Genomic DNA, 18,609 nt, shown 5'->3' with positions numbered 1-18,609 from the left:
TAAAAAAAATTGATGATGGTTAAAAGAAAGGGTTGTGATATATGTTTATGGCTATATATAAAGCACCTAATATATTTCTTAAAATAGAATTAAGTTGAAAATTCATGACAAAATCAAACTGAAATTGGTATTAGCTTCTTATACATATTCCTTTATTTTTTAAAACTTTTTTTTTTTTTTTTTTTTTTTAAGGCAAAGCTTAACTCTTGTAACTTGTATTTACATTTAACAGCAACGAAACGGTCTAAAATCTCGTTCATTGCCCTGTGTTGGAACTCATGTAAGATTAGAACTCATGTAAGATTAGATCACCAATTCACCATTAAAGCCTGTACGCCATCAATCGAACCCAATTAGTCCGAAATTGATCGAATTTATCTTAAACCCTTATTTCTCGCTTGCTTTTCCTGAAAGCAACCACCACCTTCATCTGCAATCAATCTCGACCTCCATTGTTGATTCCCAAGATCTTCTGCTGCAATTTTCACTCTTCTTTCTGTAACATTCGTCCTTTGACAGAATTTGAAGCGTCACAAATTAGGAATTTCATTAATTAATTCAAAATCAGAGCATTTTTGGCGCCTCATTTGACACGAAATTGATTGAATTAGGTTACAATCATGATGAATTGCAGTAGCGATGAAGATGAAGCTGAAGTAAACGAGGTATACAATTTTTGCATTTTTTTTAGTTGATCATGTTTAATTTTGAAGAGGAATTACGCTGATTAAACCTAATTTTTGTTATTTGTATTTTCATGTGGTATATAAAGTTAGAGCGTTTTGATGATTTTACGCTTGCTTCTTCTTGGGAAAGGTATGTGTTTCTATAATGTTGTCTGATCCTATTGTGATGATTTTGTCCTGTATTTTGTATATTGAAATTTGATGAACAATGTATAATTATGTGATAATTTTGAACTCTCTTTATCAGGTTTATTTCAGAAATCGAAGCCGTGTGTCGGCGTTGGATGGCTGATGGCCCTAAGAACTTGTTGGTATGCTTGTATTTGAGATGATAAAGAATCTTTTAGGATTGTTGACATATATGACAATGATTGATTATCATAGTTGAAGCAATGTGTTTTTTCAATATTGCTTACTAGTCACATTTTAATTGTTCTTGAATGAGGTCTTAGTGCTCGATTTTCGTAACCTTGTTATGTTTGTTGTATACTCTATCTGAATCGCTGGCTGTTCGATCTCACAGGAGAAAGGTGCTGTGCTTGTAGGAAATTCTAATGAACTGTATAAGACCAATTGTGAGCTGAAATATGATAAGAAAAGCTACTGTATGGAGTATTACTTTAAAGAGAAGCGTAAAGGTATACTGGTGAATTAATTTCATTGTATATATAGTTTATGATTGTTCCTTAGTTCCACTATACTGGTGAATTAATTTCATTGTATATATAGTTTATGATTGTTCCTTAGTTCCACTTACTTAGTTTATCCGTCAAGCTCTCTTGCTTTGAATAGGCAAAGTCACAAACTGGGACCCTACATGGCACCATTTGCAGCTAGCGTTTGGAGTAACTGAGTTTTTGGTAAGATTTGCACTTGGAACGTTGGAAGACTAGTATTTTTAAACAGATAAATTCTTTTTTATTTTTATTATTTATTTATTTAACATTTGTGTGAGGTTTTTTTTAACAGATAATTGCACCACAAAGTGCTAGCGGTGTTGTATTGAATTCCCCTGAGGCCAGCAAGCTTCTAAGTGCAGTTGCAATTGCTATGTCGAACTGTTGCAGGTATGAGTTGAGCTTGTCATAAATATATGCTTAATTTTACTTGACTGCATATTAAGTTCAAATTCTTAATTGACTCACTTTGAAATCAGTTATCTTGTAATTGTGTTTCATTACCGGTGCCTCTTCTGCTTATCTTATTTACGAATAGTACGAGATAATTCTTGTATGTTATTTTTTTTTTTACCTTCTATTGATCTATAAGTCTCTGTACTTCATAACTCAGTCTATGGCCAGCCTTTGTCCCTGTTCATGACCCTTCTCGAAAAGCACATATTGGTATTCAAAATATGGGAACTGTTTTCACTAGAAGGTTTGAATCAGACTGCATCAAGAGCCAGGTTCCTGTGAAGCTCATGCATTTGGAAGGGTTATATGAGCTGTTTGTGTCCAAATTTGTGAGTTTTCACCTTATACGCATTAATGCATGCAACATTTAAAACCTAATATCAAGATTTTTACTAACATTTTCTGTATGCAAGGCCTTCTCAACACAGGACTTCACTATGTACAAAGTTCAGTTTACAATGAAGCTCACCTACAGAACCCTTCCGTGTGATGATGATGATGATGATGATTATATGCGTGAAGCTGAAGCCGAAAACGCAAAATCTAGTGCTGGTGCCAAGGGTGAACTGGTTCAAAGATCACAATGGGATGATGATTGCCCTTGGAGTGAATGGTACTCAGCTGAAGATCCAGTAAAAGGTACTTCATTATTTTTATCCGTCTGAATTTTACTGTGTTACTCAGCAAAATAAGGAACGTTACCATGCTACTGTGGATTGGTCAGAGAAATTAGAAAGCCTTGTGGGCTCCCTATGTTTATGAGTACTCCTAATCTTGTCAGTGAATTATTTGATATCTGATTGATGGGTTTGAGAGGTCTCAGACTTTCAAGCTTTGATGTATGCGTGTTTTGTTGTATACAATGATTTGATCAAAGGTTTGAATATGAGTGTGATAGGATGATTTTTATCAAATGGTGACAAATTAAAGTAGCTGATAGTTCCAAGATCTGTATTTTAAATATTGAACAGATTTGACTTCCAAGGCTATGCGTTATAACTGGCAGTTGTCTTGATGAACTTGAATTAATGCAGGATTTGATTTGGTGACAATATGGTCAGATAGGACCGTTGAGAGCTCCCTTGAGATGGCTGAAATCGAAAATTCTTCACCTCATGAAGCTAAAATGTGGCATTTACTTCCAATTATTTTGGATATTACGTAAGTATTATATTAAAGGATTACTTCTTTTTGCTTTTGATTTTATAGTTGTTCTGATATAAGTGGTGATGCCTTGTCATGCTAACTTATGGCTTCTGCATGTTTGAATCATGATTGTTTCCCATCTTTCTGTTCACCCTTTTGAAATCCCCAGGGGGTGGGGTGGGAGGTGTTCAATCTCTTATATTTACTCCTAGTAATTCTGGATGGAGGCTTGGTGATTTAAATGTGTAGTTATGTGAGCATATGAGATATCTGACTATGAAATGGCCCTGTTGCTGTTTCCCATTAAACTGTAAGGAATTCTAGACACATAGGAGGATGATACCTCCTAAAATTGAGTCAATCCTGTCAGTTTTGACACAATATATTTCTGTAAACGTTTCTTTTGCCTCCTGTTATTCGTTTATCATGTAACAACATCATGGTTTTCTTCATGCACTCAGAAATGATGGTCAGAAAGTCAAAACAGTTGGATTTGCTTCACAACTATCTCTCTTGGTTGTTGCCTTAGAGATGTCATTTGAGGCTCAATTTTTGGAAGATTTTGTGACAGGTTTGAAAGGTTTCAGTGTATGTCTTGTCTTCCCTATTTGCTGCAACTACTTTTTAGTAGCTATAGGCACAGTACTGGTGGTTGTATGATTGCATTGATTTTTTTTTTTTTTTTTTTTTTTGGGATTCTGGCAGTGGATTCCCGTGCAGAAAAACTGAGGTCCTCAGCATCCATTCCTCCACCAACTGTTGTTGCTCGTGTACTCAAAGAGCTGTTTCATGAGGGTGCTCATCTTCATTCTTCTGTTCTCTTAACTCTCTTTCCAAGTCTATCCGAACAGTCTTTTGGAGCTAATGTTTGTTGGGCTGCTGCACAGCTTTCACGTTTTTTTTTTTTGTCATACTTTCGATTTCTCATTGATATTATTTGGTGAAATTACTATAAAGCAAACATATAATGTGGTGTATGTAATCTTTGACATGCTGCCCATTACTTGAGATTAAAAGTTGAAGGAACAAAACTTTATTGAGAATGTAAAGAAAATATAATAGTCAGGTAGGTTGATATTATGATTAAGTGGCAGGCGAAATTTTAAAAGAACCTATCCTGCTGCTCCATTAGGGGAGGAAAGAAACAAGCGAGAATTGCAAGCCTTCCTTACTGTTTGTTAATCAACTGGATCCTGCTGGTGAATTTGCTGGTGCTAGAGTGTCCTTGAGGGTTTAGTCTAGGAAGTATCGAATAAGTCACAGGGATCTTAGGAGTTTGTGCCTGTTATCATTTTATGTGTATAATGATTGGGGTAGTTGGACGTCTTAAAGAATTTGATGAAGGTTTTTAGCTCATTATGGTTTGTAGGTTGGTTGGGGACATTGAAGTGCTATTTCTAGGTATGATATATATCTTTGTTCTGTGGGGAGTATAGAAGTTGATTTTTCTGAAATTTTTAGCTTTAGACACATTCTTAATCATTATGCAGGGCTATCTTCTATTGAGTTAAGGTTTATATATATGTGGACTTCTTATCAAAATTTTAGGGTAAGGAGCTTAAAGTGGTGGGATGACTGATGAGGTTGATGTTGTGGGTTAGGAGAGCAGTTTTAGGTTTACAAGGAAGCCGAAGTATGTTATTGGGAAGTTTGAAGAATAGGAATGTCAAATTCTTTTGTGATGTTTGGGTATTGACAGGAGTGATCTTAAGAAATGAAGGATTAAGTGGGCTATTTGGTTGGTGGTTGATGGGAGAAGGTGTTATTATATGAGTATCAAAGATTGTAAGATTGTGGGTCCCTCTTTTTTAACCATCAACAAGCTTGGGTCAATTTGTAACATGGAATTTGGTTTGTTGGTCAAGAATTAAGGGAGGAGAATGCTTTTGTCCAAGAACATGTGGTAAGTCAGTAAGTGGGAAAGTTTTAGTGGAGGTTTTTATTGGAGTTTGACTTCTCAGCACTCTTTGTTCAAAAAGTAAATTTTTTGTTATTAAAATTGCTGGAAAGCTGTAGCAGGTACTGGGCACAGAAGTTTATTTCAAAAGGTTTTGGTATTGTTCATTCTTTTGGTGAAGTTTTTGATGGTTAATGATGCTAATGTTAGGTTTTGGAAAGGTTCTTCAGCAAGAGAACATCCATTTTTCAATATCGGGAGATGTGGCTTACCTGTAGTCTATATTCTATAAGGATTCCTAGATTCTTTTATCTTTCTTTCTTCTTCTTCCTCTTTGTGTGTGTGTGCGTGCGTGTGCGTGCTTCGGTGCGTGCGTGTGTGTGTGTGTCAGTGTATGATGGCTTTTTTCTATTGTTTGTATTGTGTTACAAAGATAGGTAGTTTTGTTCTCACTTTTTCTTACACTTTGGTTAAAGGGAGTTCTTAAGCCACAGGAAACAGCCACACCCTCAAAAATACAATTTCTCTTCAGCCACAAGGTCCACCAACACTACGTTTCTCCAGACCAATTTCTTTTCCTTCACCCCTCCAAACTCCACTAGCCTAATTTGTAGCCATTCTCCAATAATTAACGAACAAACCCAGAGGTAGTGACGTAGCGTGTATCACTCGTCTATCAGCAATCTTAACTTATTCTTAAGATGGTGCTACATAAAACAGGAATAGGATTGATTAGGTAGTTGGTATGTCAATTGGCTTTATCTTAAGGGGCGGAAACTCTTGTAGCTGACCCCAAACTTAGCATGTGAAGCTGATAAAACTTGGTGTGGCTTAATACAATCTTGATTGCTAAAGCCTTGGTTTAGACTTGTTAGGCGGTGATCTTGGGTCATTTTTTTCTGATAGTTGACATTCTTGACAATCTACAAGGTAATTTAATTCTGTTCATTGCTAAATTTTTAAAAACTCTTGCAGGAGTTGATGCTTTAGATCTTTCTAAAGGCGAGAACAAAAGCTCTCGAGCAATTAAAGGGGCACCAGCAGAGTCATTATTTGCACAGTTTTGCTTAAATTCTCTGTGGCTTGGTAACTGCAATATACGTGGTAATTCCAAACTGGGAATCTGGTGATTAAATATCAAACACTTTATTGTGTCTCTTGTTTAACATTCATATAAAAAAAGATAAAGGAAAATAAAAGCAAAAGAAGAGAAAGGGTAAAAGTGATTACATACCCTTGGTTTTCAATTCCTTCTTTTCTCCTAAACTTTTTCTTTTTCCTCATGTCTGTTTAGCTATAGCCATGCTCTGGATTGAGTTTGTTCGAGAAGTTCGTTGGTGCTGGGAAGAATCGCAACCATTGCCGAGAATACCTGTCAATGACACCATTGATCTTTCCTCTTGCTTGATTCATCAGAAATTGCAGATGGTAAGCTTTACCAAGATCAAAAATTTTGGATTTTGTAAGAAGCTCTTTTGTGCACTTTGTTTTTTCTTTTCTATTTTTGATATGTTAATGTATACTATGCATGTAATTCTTATCACCCAGCTTGTGATGTGTATTGAAAAGAAGCGTGAAGCAAATGCAGAGTTCTTTGATGCTACAGAAGACAAAGATAGTGTGCCTAGCTACATTGAGGTGGTTATGTTGTCTCTTTGCACCTCTTGAGCTACCCTGTCAATGTTCTTTGTTTGATAACACACTGTCAATGAAACTGTAGGAGGATTTGCCTTCCAAGCCAGATCTCACTAGAAATATGGATAAGAAAACTCACAGGTTAGCAAGAAAATATATGAAATTGCTATTTGGATGTTCTCGGCATGAATTGTTTCTTTTTTAAATAAGCTATTTCTGTATCATTTCGGAATCACTTGTGCTCAAATTTAATCCTGGAGTTTGGAATGAATTGCTACGATCCTGTAACTCTCTATTTATTCTATCCATTTTCTTTAATGTTAAATATTTTATTTTTTAGCAGAAGTAATCTAAGTTTGGGGGTTGTTGCAATACTCCCAGTTACGGGAATTAGAAACTCATAGTTATTTCAAAAATTTTCAACATGATGCATTATACGAAGTAAATCATAGTAGGAAAATGATTCCAGCTAGATATTAATTGAGTTGAATTAATCTTGTTTACTCTAATGAGCTTATATTTTGCTTGGATAACTATATACTCAATTCCTTAAGTCTTGAATCTTTAAATCTGCATCCTCAATGAACCCATTCGTGTAGAGCGAGAATTTGTTCTATGATCTTCATTGGAAACAGTTTAATTAAAAGGTTACTACCTCTAAAGTCAGATTGGCTAGTCCCAAGATTATTTCTGATACCAGGTGTTATAGACCAGCGAATCTGACTTGTATACTTTACTGATTAAGAGGAAATTTAAGGAAGAAAGCTTGGAAATTTGGTTAACAGATTAATGATTTCTTACAAAAGGTAGTAGGTTTAGCCTACAAAGCTCATTTTAGTGGCTTGAGGTCACAACTCTCCTAACAGTGACTTAAGTTCACAATTCTCCAAAGGAATCACTCCAAAATTCTGCCTACCTTCTACTTTCCCTCCTATATCTATTAATACTAAAGCTAAAGACTCTAACCTAATAATATTAGACTTCCCAAATTACCCCTCCCAAGATTAGTCTATTACATAATCCTCCCTCATTATGAATATACTTTTATATTCAAATTAGTTCAATGGGAACCTTTTTGCTACCTCTTCGACCAGGTTTTTGGGAGTAAAGTTTCATTTGATATATACTTAGTTTAGACTTTAGAGTGTAACTCCTTTTAATATCAATTGAATTTGGGAATTCAACCTCTTTCTCAAATCCTTTAAAAAATATTTGAGAGGTTAAGTCCTCTCTCTCTGCCTGTGATATGGGGTCCATAGGCTCTCTAGATATTGTATATCAAAGGAACTTTGATGTGTCGGTTTGTTGAAATCATAAAAAAAGGGATCATGTGAAAATTTGATGGCTAGGTACGATGCCAAAGTGAGCAAGAAAATGGTGTTTAATTCTTAATTTTTTAGGGTGTTGAGAGGAACTGATTTGAGAGAGTTATTGGATGAGTTAAAGCCAAAGGCCCAAAACTGGTTAGAATGGGCAATAATTGGTAGTGTTTTTAGGGAGGGGTGTGACGCCTTTAGTTTTGTTCAAGTTTGGCAAACATGTGATCCATGGTTGGAATTTCTGGTTGTAGTTGGAAGCAGAGGGGGTAAGAGTTATTTCTCTACCGAGTAACCTGGAGATTGGAGTTTTAACAGTTGACACTGCTGATTAGGGGCTATAGGAAGGTTGCAGACCTTGCAGTTAGGTGGTTAGATGACACTGGTTAGAATTATAATGACTATTGTTGATGGAAATAGGTGGTCTTTGATGGAAGTTATCTAGGGCTTCAGTATCTTCGTGCAAAAGGACAGAGAGAGAGTTGTGCATGATGTGGCACTTTAGTTTTTTCTTTTTGGCGCTTCTGGTTTGTAAGGAGGACTTGTTAGGCCATGCGTGAGGATGTGCATGAGAAGCGTGTGGCAGCTAGTGAGTTTATTTCACTGAATGTGTGTTAAATGACTTGATGTCAAACATTATGCATGATGTAGATTAAAATCTGCAAAGCAGTGACATTGCTGTTTATGGGCTTTCAAAACTCAGAAGGTCTTCCCATTATTATATTCATTAGAATTGGTGACATCCTGGGATCTTATAGTTTGATAAGTTGTTTCTCAGCCAGGTGTTTTGTCCTAATCATTATTGGTTTGGAACCTGTAATATTTAGTTTTGAGACTTTTGACTTATTTAAAGAATCTTGTTTTAAATGTTTAAACTGAAAACATATTGGTTACTTGATAAATAACTGTTGTGAAGAAATGCAGAAGGAAGAGACAGGATGATTTGAATGACACTCAAGAAGCAGTGAATGACCTAAATGCCCTTGATGTGGCATCTGATCGCATTAGGCGAGGCTCAGCTGGTGTTGCAGGATCAATGACGCTGTTGAGTTCATGCCAAAAAATGCATGCTCCATTTACTCAGGTTTTCTGACTTGTCTATGTGCTTGTACTGCGTTTCTTTACTTCTTATGTACAATATTGAGTATACTACGTATATTTTTGCAGATGTTTGTTTTCGTCATGGTTATTATATATAGTCTGTAATATATACTCTAAATCCTGTTATGAATTGGTGATAGGATGCACCACCAATGACAGAAGACATTCATGATGAAAGGCTGAATGCTGTTGCAGCATTCGGTGATTCATTTGTAAGTAATACTATTTTTTTCAACATACAATCACATACATTAAACCATTCTGGTATTCAATGATTTCAGTAGTAGCAGCTGTAATTTTCATAATATTGACATTCAGTTATTTTCTATAGGCTTGTAATCAACTGGCCCCACATTGGTCATTTGAAAATGCGAATGAGAATGATTTTTCATAGCAATATGCAAATGAGAATGATTTTTCATTGTAATATGCAAATGAGAATGATTTTTATTGTATGTTTGGAGTAGTTTAAAGTGAAAAATATTCAACGGAATGGACTGGGTAATGGTTTTCGAGCTTTAATGTGGACTGTTGAAGCTCTAGTTAATGGAAGAGACCATCCTGACCTACCTTGACACTACTGTAACTTAAAGAGTCAAGACCTCACCTTTCATTTGTACAGGGACTTCAGTCATGAGCTTGGTGTGTGTGTGTGCTTTTGGGAAGGAGTAGGTGTATTTTGTCTTCTCTCTACCATTGCTAAAGATGTTTCTTATACTCTGGTTAAGAAAACACTAGTAGATTCACCAGATTTCTTCTTTGGACCAATTGGACAATATTTTGTACCTTTGTTTAGTGACTTTAGTCTCAAAGGTGTGTGTGTGTTGGGGGGGGGGGGGAATTGGACAATATTTTGTACCTTTGTTTAGTGACTTTAGTCTCAAAGGTGTGTGTGTGTGTTGGGGGGGGGGGGGGGGGGGAGGTTCCCTCTTTCCTTGTAAATTGATCTTCTGAAACCATATGTTGATGTACTATATTATCCCCTTCCCTTCATTCTTTCAAAAATGATGAATGTTTTTTTCCATTTGGATAACTGTTGAAGCTTCCATTACAATCTCCTTACAATTAAGCTGATGTGCTATACGCCTACAACACAGCAAAGCTTTGGTTATGAATATGAGCTGCAAATGATATATTTAAATGATTGCTGATGTTATTGATAGTAGCATGTAAATCAATCTGTATTTCCTCAGAGAGAACCCTTTCTCTCAAATATAAGATGCTTTATAGAAGTTTTTATATAGTGAACAAAATTAATCATCATGAACTCATCAAAGATTATGTGATTTTATTGCAGAGCTTTTCTGCCCAGTTAGAGAAAGAGATCTTATCATCTGGTAATGATCTTTATAACTTATTTTTCCTTTGGAATTCTTTCACTATTACACTAATTGCACACACTCACGCACACAAACAAACAAGCAAACAATTATTAACAACTGAGACTCCTTGGTTTACACATTCCATAGTCAGTCATCCTCCTATTGATGTAAGGATAGATGTTGCATGATTTGGGTCTCACATTGTATGTAGTAAATATGACCACACAAAGAACTCATTTTCTGCTATATTTTGAATTATTAGAGATGGGATCATATGGAGAGTATTTCATGACAGAATATGGTGCAGAGTGCAGATATTTTATTGATCCCCTGTCTGCAACATCAATTACAAGTCTGCAGTACCCCTAAATAGCTCCGTTGTTGGAATATTCAAGGAAATAATTGAGAAGCAAGGATACCTAGCTATACTTTCTCATTTTTCAAACTCCATGATAATATGGTGCAATGCTGAAATTTTAATGATCTATTTGTCTTAACTTTCTGCTATTCCAAAGTATGCAGCATCTTCCTCAACTAGTACATTGCTGAAGTGTTCACTAATCATATTTCCTAGTCTAGCTAGAATAAATTGGCTCATGTATTTTTGTAAAAGTTGCAAGTCATCTGCATCATATCCTACTATGATAACTGTTATTTATCTCTATTAAGCAGACATGTCAGCTTTTAAAGCAGCAAATCCAGATGCTGTGTTTGAGGACTTTATTCGATGGCATTCACCAGGAGATTGGATAAATGATGACATTGAGGGAAACAAAATATCAGGAACTCGATTGAGTAGTGATTGGCCTCCGAAGGGAAGACTTTCAAAAAGAATGTCTGATCATGGGAATTTTTGGCGGAAACTTTGGAATGATGCACCTGCTTTGGCAGCTTATGAGCAGAAACCACTTTTGGACCCTAATCGAGAGGGAGAAAAGGTAATATACATTTATTATATTCTTCTGTTTTATATTATTTGAAGTTACTTTCCGGTCTATAAAAATTCTTTTGTATGTATGATGCATAAGAATTTCAATTTAGAGATAGAAATGTATACAGAGCCCTGGTGCAGTTATTTTGTTGCCATCGCGTTATTGGTTTCAGAATTATGTTTAAATTGTACTTGTAATTCTTTTACCCTTTCTAGATTTTTTTTTTTTTTTGACGGGACCCTTTCTAGATATTTAACCTGATATTGAACAAAATTGGTGACATTGGTAGATTCTTCATTACTTGGAGACATTACGACCACATCAACTGCTTGAGCAGATGGTTTGTACAGCATTCAGAGCATCAGCTGACACCTTAAACCAGGCAAGCTTTGGTGACTTGAATCAGATGAAGAGCAAACTCAATCAATTTTACCTCACCATGGCATCTATGCTTAGGCCTCTGCAAGGTACTTCTGAAATATTTTATTTTTCTTCCTTGTGTTTTCAGAATTGGAAATAATTCCTTAATTTCTTGGCATGCAGCAAATCAATTATCTCAGGACAGTGACATTTTTGAAGATCTTAAAAGGTTGTGCGTCATATTTGAACATGTAGAGAGATTGACAGTTCTGGCAGTTTCCCTTTATCGAAAGTTTATTCTTACACCACGGCTTTTCAATGCGATATTTAGTGATTACTATAACTTTTACCTTCCCAGAATGGGTAAAAGTGAAGTGGAAGTCGACTTTCACAAGGTAAATTTTGACAAGAGCTTGCATATAATCTGAAACTTGGGTGTAGCAGACTAGCAGTAACTTGTATTCATGCCTTGTACACAGTCACTTTTAAATCTGAATTCAGGCTTTTATTTTAGCTGATATCCATTCGGTATATATGATGTCTGCTACAAGGTCTTGATGATATGGTAGTAACTAGTGAATATAGTTTTTAGGCGAAATGTTCCATGCCCTTGTCCATGATATATACATTATATCCCAATATAATATACATTTTTCTTGATCAAATTTTGTCATATATTGCATCTAAAAGAGATAGAAATGGTTGTTGATTAGAATCATTTAAGAAAAATTACTCAAATTAGTTGCATGGCATCATATTACTTCAGTTGATCTTCTAGCAGAAGGGTTGTGAAATCTGTGGTATTTTTTCTTACTGATTACTGTGGTTATGACTTATGAGAAACACAATAAATGTGATCTAACATTGCTGTACATCTCTTCAGGAGTTTGACCAAAGACAGCAAGTATGGATTGATGAAAGAAATGCCATAGCAGATCTTTTTATACCACCTACCTCAAACCAGTCATGGAGAAAAGTGCTAAGCATGGGGAATCTTCTTAACGGCCATGAACCCGTGCTTAGAGAAATTATCTTTAAAATGTGTGATGATATTAGTGACCACCATTATGCAACCCATAATCCTCTAGGTCCTCAACAAGATGTCGAAACTTATCGTATGTACATTGAAGGAACCTCAAATGATTTAGGTGTTTCTCTCTCAGTTGTTTCATGTGATTAATTCTTTCTGTAAGTATTCTGTAGAACAGTTGTGCAACTTATGTTAGCAGTCATAGCACTCCCTTAATTTATATGTGCTTCCATGAACGATTGAGAACCTAGTTATGTAGCTATTCGAACAAAAGAATGCATATTTAATTATATACCGTTAAGAGTGGTAAAATTAGCTCTGAAACTATCGATCAACTTTGATGATGCATGATACATTGTAGAGAACTATATATATAATGACTAATGAGAATGCCCGCTTAAAGTTTTACTTGCATTGGAATTTCTATCTAGTTACATACTTCGTACATCATATGAGATAGATATGCATTGTACCAGCTAGCCCCTCACAAGCTCTGCTCCGGTCTCGAAAAGTCGAAGTAATGTGTTGAATTCAGTGATAACTGTGGCGCTGATACATGGAACGAGTTATCAGTAACATTTTGTCTAATAAATTGCGTTGCTCTTAATAAATTGCGGACGCTTGAAGTAGTTACGTACATATACAAAATCACTATTGTCAGTAGCAACTTTCTTCAAGTAGATAGATTTTCATACATTGCAAAAGCCAACAATAATAACAGTTTACCTAATAGTCAATACTCATTACAGCTATTTGCCTATTCCTGTTAGCAGCTTTGAACTTGTCCTCTGCTTCTTCCATCCAAGCTTTTGATAGCATTCTCGAAATAAGTTCTTTGCAATACGGAGCATTAGTTAGGATAAAGGATGCACATTGTGATCTCGAGTGTATGATACGAAGTAATAATTTTGCAAAGCTAATAGATCCATAGTCACTGAATTTTGCATTGTTTGAACACTGAATCAAGTGTATTAATTCATTTGGGTAGGATGACTCAAATGACAAGACTTGAAAGTGAATAAAGCGACAAGAAAGTATCCTATCTATTGACGTCAAGTAGTAGGGTATAATTAAGAGTTCATATCTACCATCATGCAACATTAAATTCTAGCTACTAGACGATTGGTGAACATTGACAAATTTCCCTTATCATGGCTCCATCACTCTTGCTTCTTCGTAAAAGATTTATCTTTTTATATTATTCATAATCGAAAATTCATTCATATATTATTTTATTATTTACTTAAAAATAAGTTGATTATCATATGCATTCATAAGTTAATAATATCATCATTTGCCTAAAAAAAAAAAAACAAATGTTGACAATATCAAAATGGTCTAAATATACCTTAAAAAAATAAAAAATAAAAAGGGTAACATAAAGAATTAATAGACGCCTTAATTAACTTAATTCCTAATCCTCTGCTATAACCTTTTTACATAAAAAATAAATAAATAAAGTACACCAATCAATTTATTAGCAATAATATGAAAGCAAGCTTATTAATTATAACAATATATATAGCACAAGAGAATAATACTCATTCAAGTAAGTGCTTATTACTTTGTGATCAAATAAAAGGCATAGTATATGGTATATATTGTGTTTGCACCTTCAGCTCCTCAACCACCTCATTGTCTTTTTTTCATGATATTCTTGATTCTTCAACAACCTTTGCTTGCAATCACCTTATAAGTAGTCATTCAAAAATGAATTAGATCCTCATTGTAAGCACTTGCCAAAAGAATAAATTAAAGATACCAAATATCACATCACAAAATAATTACTAGTATAAAAAATCACCTAGAAGATCAATGACATCAATCAGATGTATGCATGGCCAATATAATACGTACTATAGGTTTATCCACAAATTAAATACAGTACCCTAATTGGGTAATTAATTAGATAGTGCAATTATTTAGAATTGTAGATCATCTCAAGGATGATAGGGAATTGGAGGGAAGGAGAAAAATAAATAATAATATGTGATAATAAATAATATGTGTTTTGGTGACAAATAATTGAGTATAAATAAGAAATACAAATTCAATAATAATTTGAATTGAAGATTATTAGATAAAAAATAGTCGTATGTACGTATAGTATTGGCATATAAGTATGAGTGATAATACTTCATATATACTCCGTACAATAAGAAGGGTTGTGAAATGTATTAACCAGTAGAGCTCAATCAAGTCCGTGGTGCATTTGCTTGATAATGCATATTCTTTTACTCCATGCATGTTTGATGCAATTACTTGACGATGAATTATTAACGTTATTAATTAATAGTGAGCGGGTTAGCTAGACAAGGACACAAGGTGGAGCTTGATTTAATATTTAATAATATATAGATAATTTATATAATGAATTTAGTTATCATCAATTATACTCAACATTAAATAATCGTGAGGATGAAATGGACACACATTTTTGTCTTGATTTTGGGGTTTAAGAAGCTAAAATTTGCAATCTGATAAGAAGCATTGGATGCTCGTTCTTTATACGTACACAATATACATATAAATATTATAAAAAAACAAAAGAAATTGTCGTTTAACTTTATAATTATTCTACGAATTGAATGATATATCCTACGACCATACCATGCACTAATTGTATAGATTAACAATTTTTCACTTGATTACTAGTCTTACTTGGTAGATATATAAATAGGCTATTGGCTACCTTTTGATTCATACATAGGCCCCCATAGAAATGAGAAAACAAAAAATGGTGGTCCCTAGTGACATTATAGGATCAAATTAGGGTTTTTTTCAAAAAAAAAAATAATTATAAAAAGAAAAAGAAAAAACGCTATTGAGTATTAGTGCACTAATTTTAATTGATACAAAGTACTTCGTATTATAATTATATATTGTTGGCAATTAGTTGTTAGTTGAACGATTGTATTTCTCCCTCCGTTTCAATATAATTAAAACAATAATGAAACGTTGGGTTACACACATAGTTTAAGAAAATTTTAAAATAGTTCATTTATTAAATTTATTTAACGTAAAAATCAGTGAGCCATGAAAGAGCATAAGAAAATAGTTTTATCCAATTCCTTATTAAATAAATTGGATAAAGTAACACATCTGCTCGAGGGAACGACGAGGTCCTCAGACCTGCATATGTGTTACTTTATTCCTGGGATCATGGTCGCGATGTTTGCGTTGACTTGACAGGGTCTTCTCCTTTGACACAGTCTGGGCTATTTGACTTTGTTCCTGGACGAGTAGTGACTGATGCGGCCAATCGAAAGCGGGTCAAGTACGAATCCAGTTGTCGAGCAATTGGATATGGCTTCCTTCCTTTCTCTTTCTCTTCTCTTGGGGAGTTAAAAAATGAGGCTATTGCATTGCTTAAACGATTCCAGAAGTTCTCGAAGATTCAGGACATTGGGGCACGTGCTGCATCTCATATCTTCACTAGGATAGGATTTGCGATAGCTAGAGGAGTGGGGGGCCAGATTGTATCTCGGCTTCCCACTAATTTTTTTGTAGGTTTTATGACTTTGTCTATTTTTGAGATATAATAATAATAATAATAATAATAATAATAAATAAATTAAAATAAAATAATAATAATAATAATAATAATAATAATTAGTAGCGGCAATAAAGATATCTAATCTTCATTAAAAAAATTTGGGGAGATATTTGAAAACTCATATATATAGTAAAAGCTAGTTTCCTAAAAAAAAAAGTACTACGTATATGTATAGTAAAAGTAGTAGATTAAACAATAATATCATCATAAAATTTGATTATATAGCTATATTTATGATGTTTATTCGTCTTATTTTGTATTTTTCACGTAGTAATAAAGTACAAAATAAAACGTAACTTTTCTTACTATAGTTAAATTAAACAACAACAAAAAGACACTTGTCATGAAATCTGGTTGAGGGCTCTATTTCTCAAACTAAGTGTCGATAGAAAATTCGTTTGAAAGAGGGAAATTACTATAACCATTCAAAATTTGGGCAAGAGATACCAAATCAAGTAAAAATGACAATAAGTTAATAAGAAGTTGATTCAGCGTCAAAAGGACTATAGTGGAGGATAGAAAGAAAAGCTGATAACTAATGATGGTGATAGGCGTAGTATAAGAAAAACTAAGCTTTACGAAACCGGAATCATATCAAACAACAAAGATTCCTGAATTATAATTTCAAGTTTTGTTAATTGATAAGTATTTTACTAACGTATACATGGGTCTAGGACTTTAGGTGTTTAAGTTAATGACTTAATGTGAAAGAAATAAAGTTTGAATGCGACACAACTAAGCTTAATACAAGTACGGTATTTTAAGGTGATTTGAAATCGGGTCAGGAACAATTTGGGTTGAATTTTGGTCGGGTCAATAACAAGTCGTGTTAATTTCGAGTCGAATTAGTAACAAATCGGGTTGAATTTTTGGGTCGGGTAAGTAATAAGTCTGGTAAAATTCGGTTGGGTTGAATCTGGGTTAGGTCAATAACAAGTCGGGTTGATTTCGGGTCGGGTTTGTAACAGGTTGGGTTATATTTGGGTCGAGTTAGGAACGGGTCGGGTTGAATTCAGGTCAGGTTAGTAACAAGTCGGGTTAATTCGGGTTTTGACGGGTTAAACAGGTTAGGGTCAATTTTGGTTCAAGTCGGGTTCGGTGCAAGTTAATTAAATTGGCTGTTGTAAACCGGTAAATCGGTGCAAGTTGTAAACCGGTAAATTGGCCTTTTAACAGCAAATTGGATGGCTCAATTGGACTCCCGTAGGGTATTAAAGACCATGGCAAACATTTCGTCAATTTTTATTTTCTGGCAAAAAAAAGTAAAAAAATTCCAAAATTAAAGGCTAATATCCACGCGTTTTGAGAAATTTTGGAGGTTTCGGGGCCCAGTGTCAAAAAGTCTTGAAATTCTATGGGATACATCACGGGGTCACATAATATCGTTTGGAACCATATATGATCATTAGTTGTTGTCATAAATGTTTGTGGTAGACTTGAATTAATGAAATCGGTGCAAGTTGTAAACCGGTAAATTGGTCGTTTAACAGCGAATTGGATGGTTCCGCACACCCAATTGGACACCCGGAATGTATTAGGGACCATGGTAAACATTTTAGCAATTTTTATTTCCGGGCGAAAAAAAGTTAAAAAATTCCAAAATTGAAAGCTAATATCCACGTTTTTTGAAAATATTTTGAGGATTAGGGGCACAGTGTAGAAAAGTCTTGATATTTTAGAGGATACATTTTGGGGTCATATAATGTCGTTTGGAACCATATATGATCATTATATGTTGTCATAAATGTTCGTAGTATGCTTGAGTTAATTAAAATCCGTGCAAGTTGTAAGCCGGTAAATTGGTCGTTTAAAGGCAAATTAGATGGTTCCACCAACCCAATGAGACTTCCGGAGAATATTACGGACCATGGTAACATTTCAGCAATTTTTATTTCCGGACGAAAAAAAGTCAAAAATTCCAAAATTGAAGACTAATATCCATGCTTTTTAGAAATTTTATAGGTTTCGGGGCCCGGTGTCAAAAAGTCTTGAAATTCTAGGGGATACATCTCGAGGTCATATAATGCTGTTTGGAACCATATATGATCATTATTTGTTGTCATAATTGTTCGTGGTAGGCTTAGGTTAATAAAATCGGTATAAGTTGTAAACCGGTAAATTGGACGTTTAAAGACAAATTGGATGGTTCCACCCACCCAATGGGACTCCCAGATGGTATTAGGGACCATGGTAAACATTTTGTCAATTTTTATTTCCGAGCGAAAAAAACAAAAAATTCCAAAATTGAAGTCTATTATCCATGCTTTTTGAGAAATTTTGGAGGATCCGGGACACGGTATCGAAAAGCCTTGAAATTGTAGGGGATACATCTCAGGGTCATATAATGTCGTTTGGAGGCATTTATGATCATTATATGTTGGCATAAATGTTCGTGGTAGGCTTGATTTAATGAAATCGGTGCAAGTTTTAAACCAGTAAATTGGTCGTTTAAAGGCAAATTGGATAGTTTAACCCACCCAATTGGACTCCCGGAG

The 18,609-nt window shown here is 34.6% G+C and overlaps 1 protein-coding gene across 4 annotated transcripts; it reads left to right on the top strand.

Annotated features, from left to right (window-relative positions):
* Window positions 1-187: 187 nt before the first annotated feature.
* Window positions 188-12,966, top strand: LOC110684185 (rab3 GTPase-activating protein catalytic subunit-like). Of its 4 annotated transcripts, none has more exons than XM_021860596.1 (22): window positions 188-665; window positions 773-816; window positions 934-997; window positions 1,210-1,324; window positions 1,479-1,546; window positions 1,656-1,753; window positions 1,977-2,148; window positions 2,248-2,458; window positions 2,854-2,980; window positions 3,427-3,545; window positions 3,671-3,760; window positions 5,838-5,966; window positions 6,157-6,290; window positions 6,411-6,500; window positions 6,583-6,638; window positions 8,738-8,897; window positions 9,055-9,126; window positions 10,212-10,251; window positions 10,909-11,174; window positions 11,458-11,635; window positions 11,712-11,923; window positions 12,412-12,966. In XM_021860596.1, exons 1-22 carry the CDS (start codon window positions 621-623, stop codon window positions 12,706-12,708), a joined length of 2,787 nt encoding a protein of 928 aa, XP_021716288.1. In that variant the 5' UTR covers window positions 188-620; the 3' UTR covers window positions 12,709-12,966. The 4 variants fall into 4 exon arrangements, with proteins under 4 accessions (XP_021716288.1, XP_021716287.1, XP_021716286.1 ...); XM_021860595.1 differs by having other exon boundaries at window positions 189-665; window positions 2,233-2,458; window positions 3,427-3,536; XM_021860594.1 differs by having other exon boundaries at window positions 189-665; window positions 2,233-2,458.
* Window positions 12,967-18,609: the final 5,643 nt, after the last annotated feature.

Source organism: Chenopodium quinoa, unplaced genomic scaffold (genome assembly GCF_001683475.1).
Source record: "Chenopodium quinoa cultivar QQ74 unplaced genomic scaffold, ASM168347v1, whole genome shotgun sequence".
In the NCBI taxonomy this organism is placed as follows: domain Eukaryota; kingdom Viridiplantae; phylum Streptophyta; class Magnoliopsida; order Caryophyllales; family Amaranthaceae; genus Chenopodium; species Chenopodium quinoa.
This window is presented reverse-complemented; position numbering and strand designations above follow the sequence as displayed.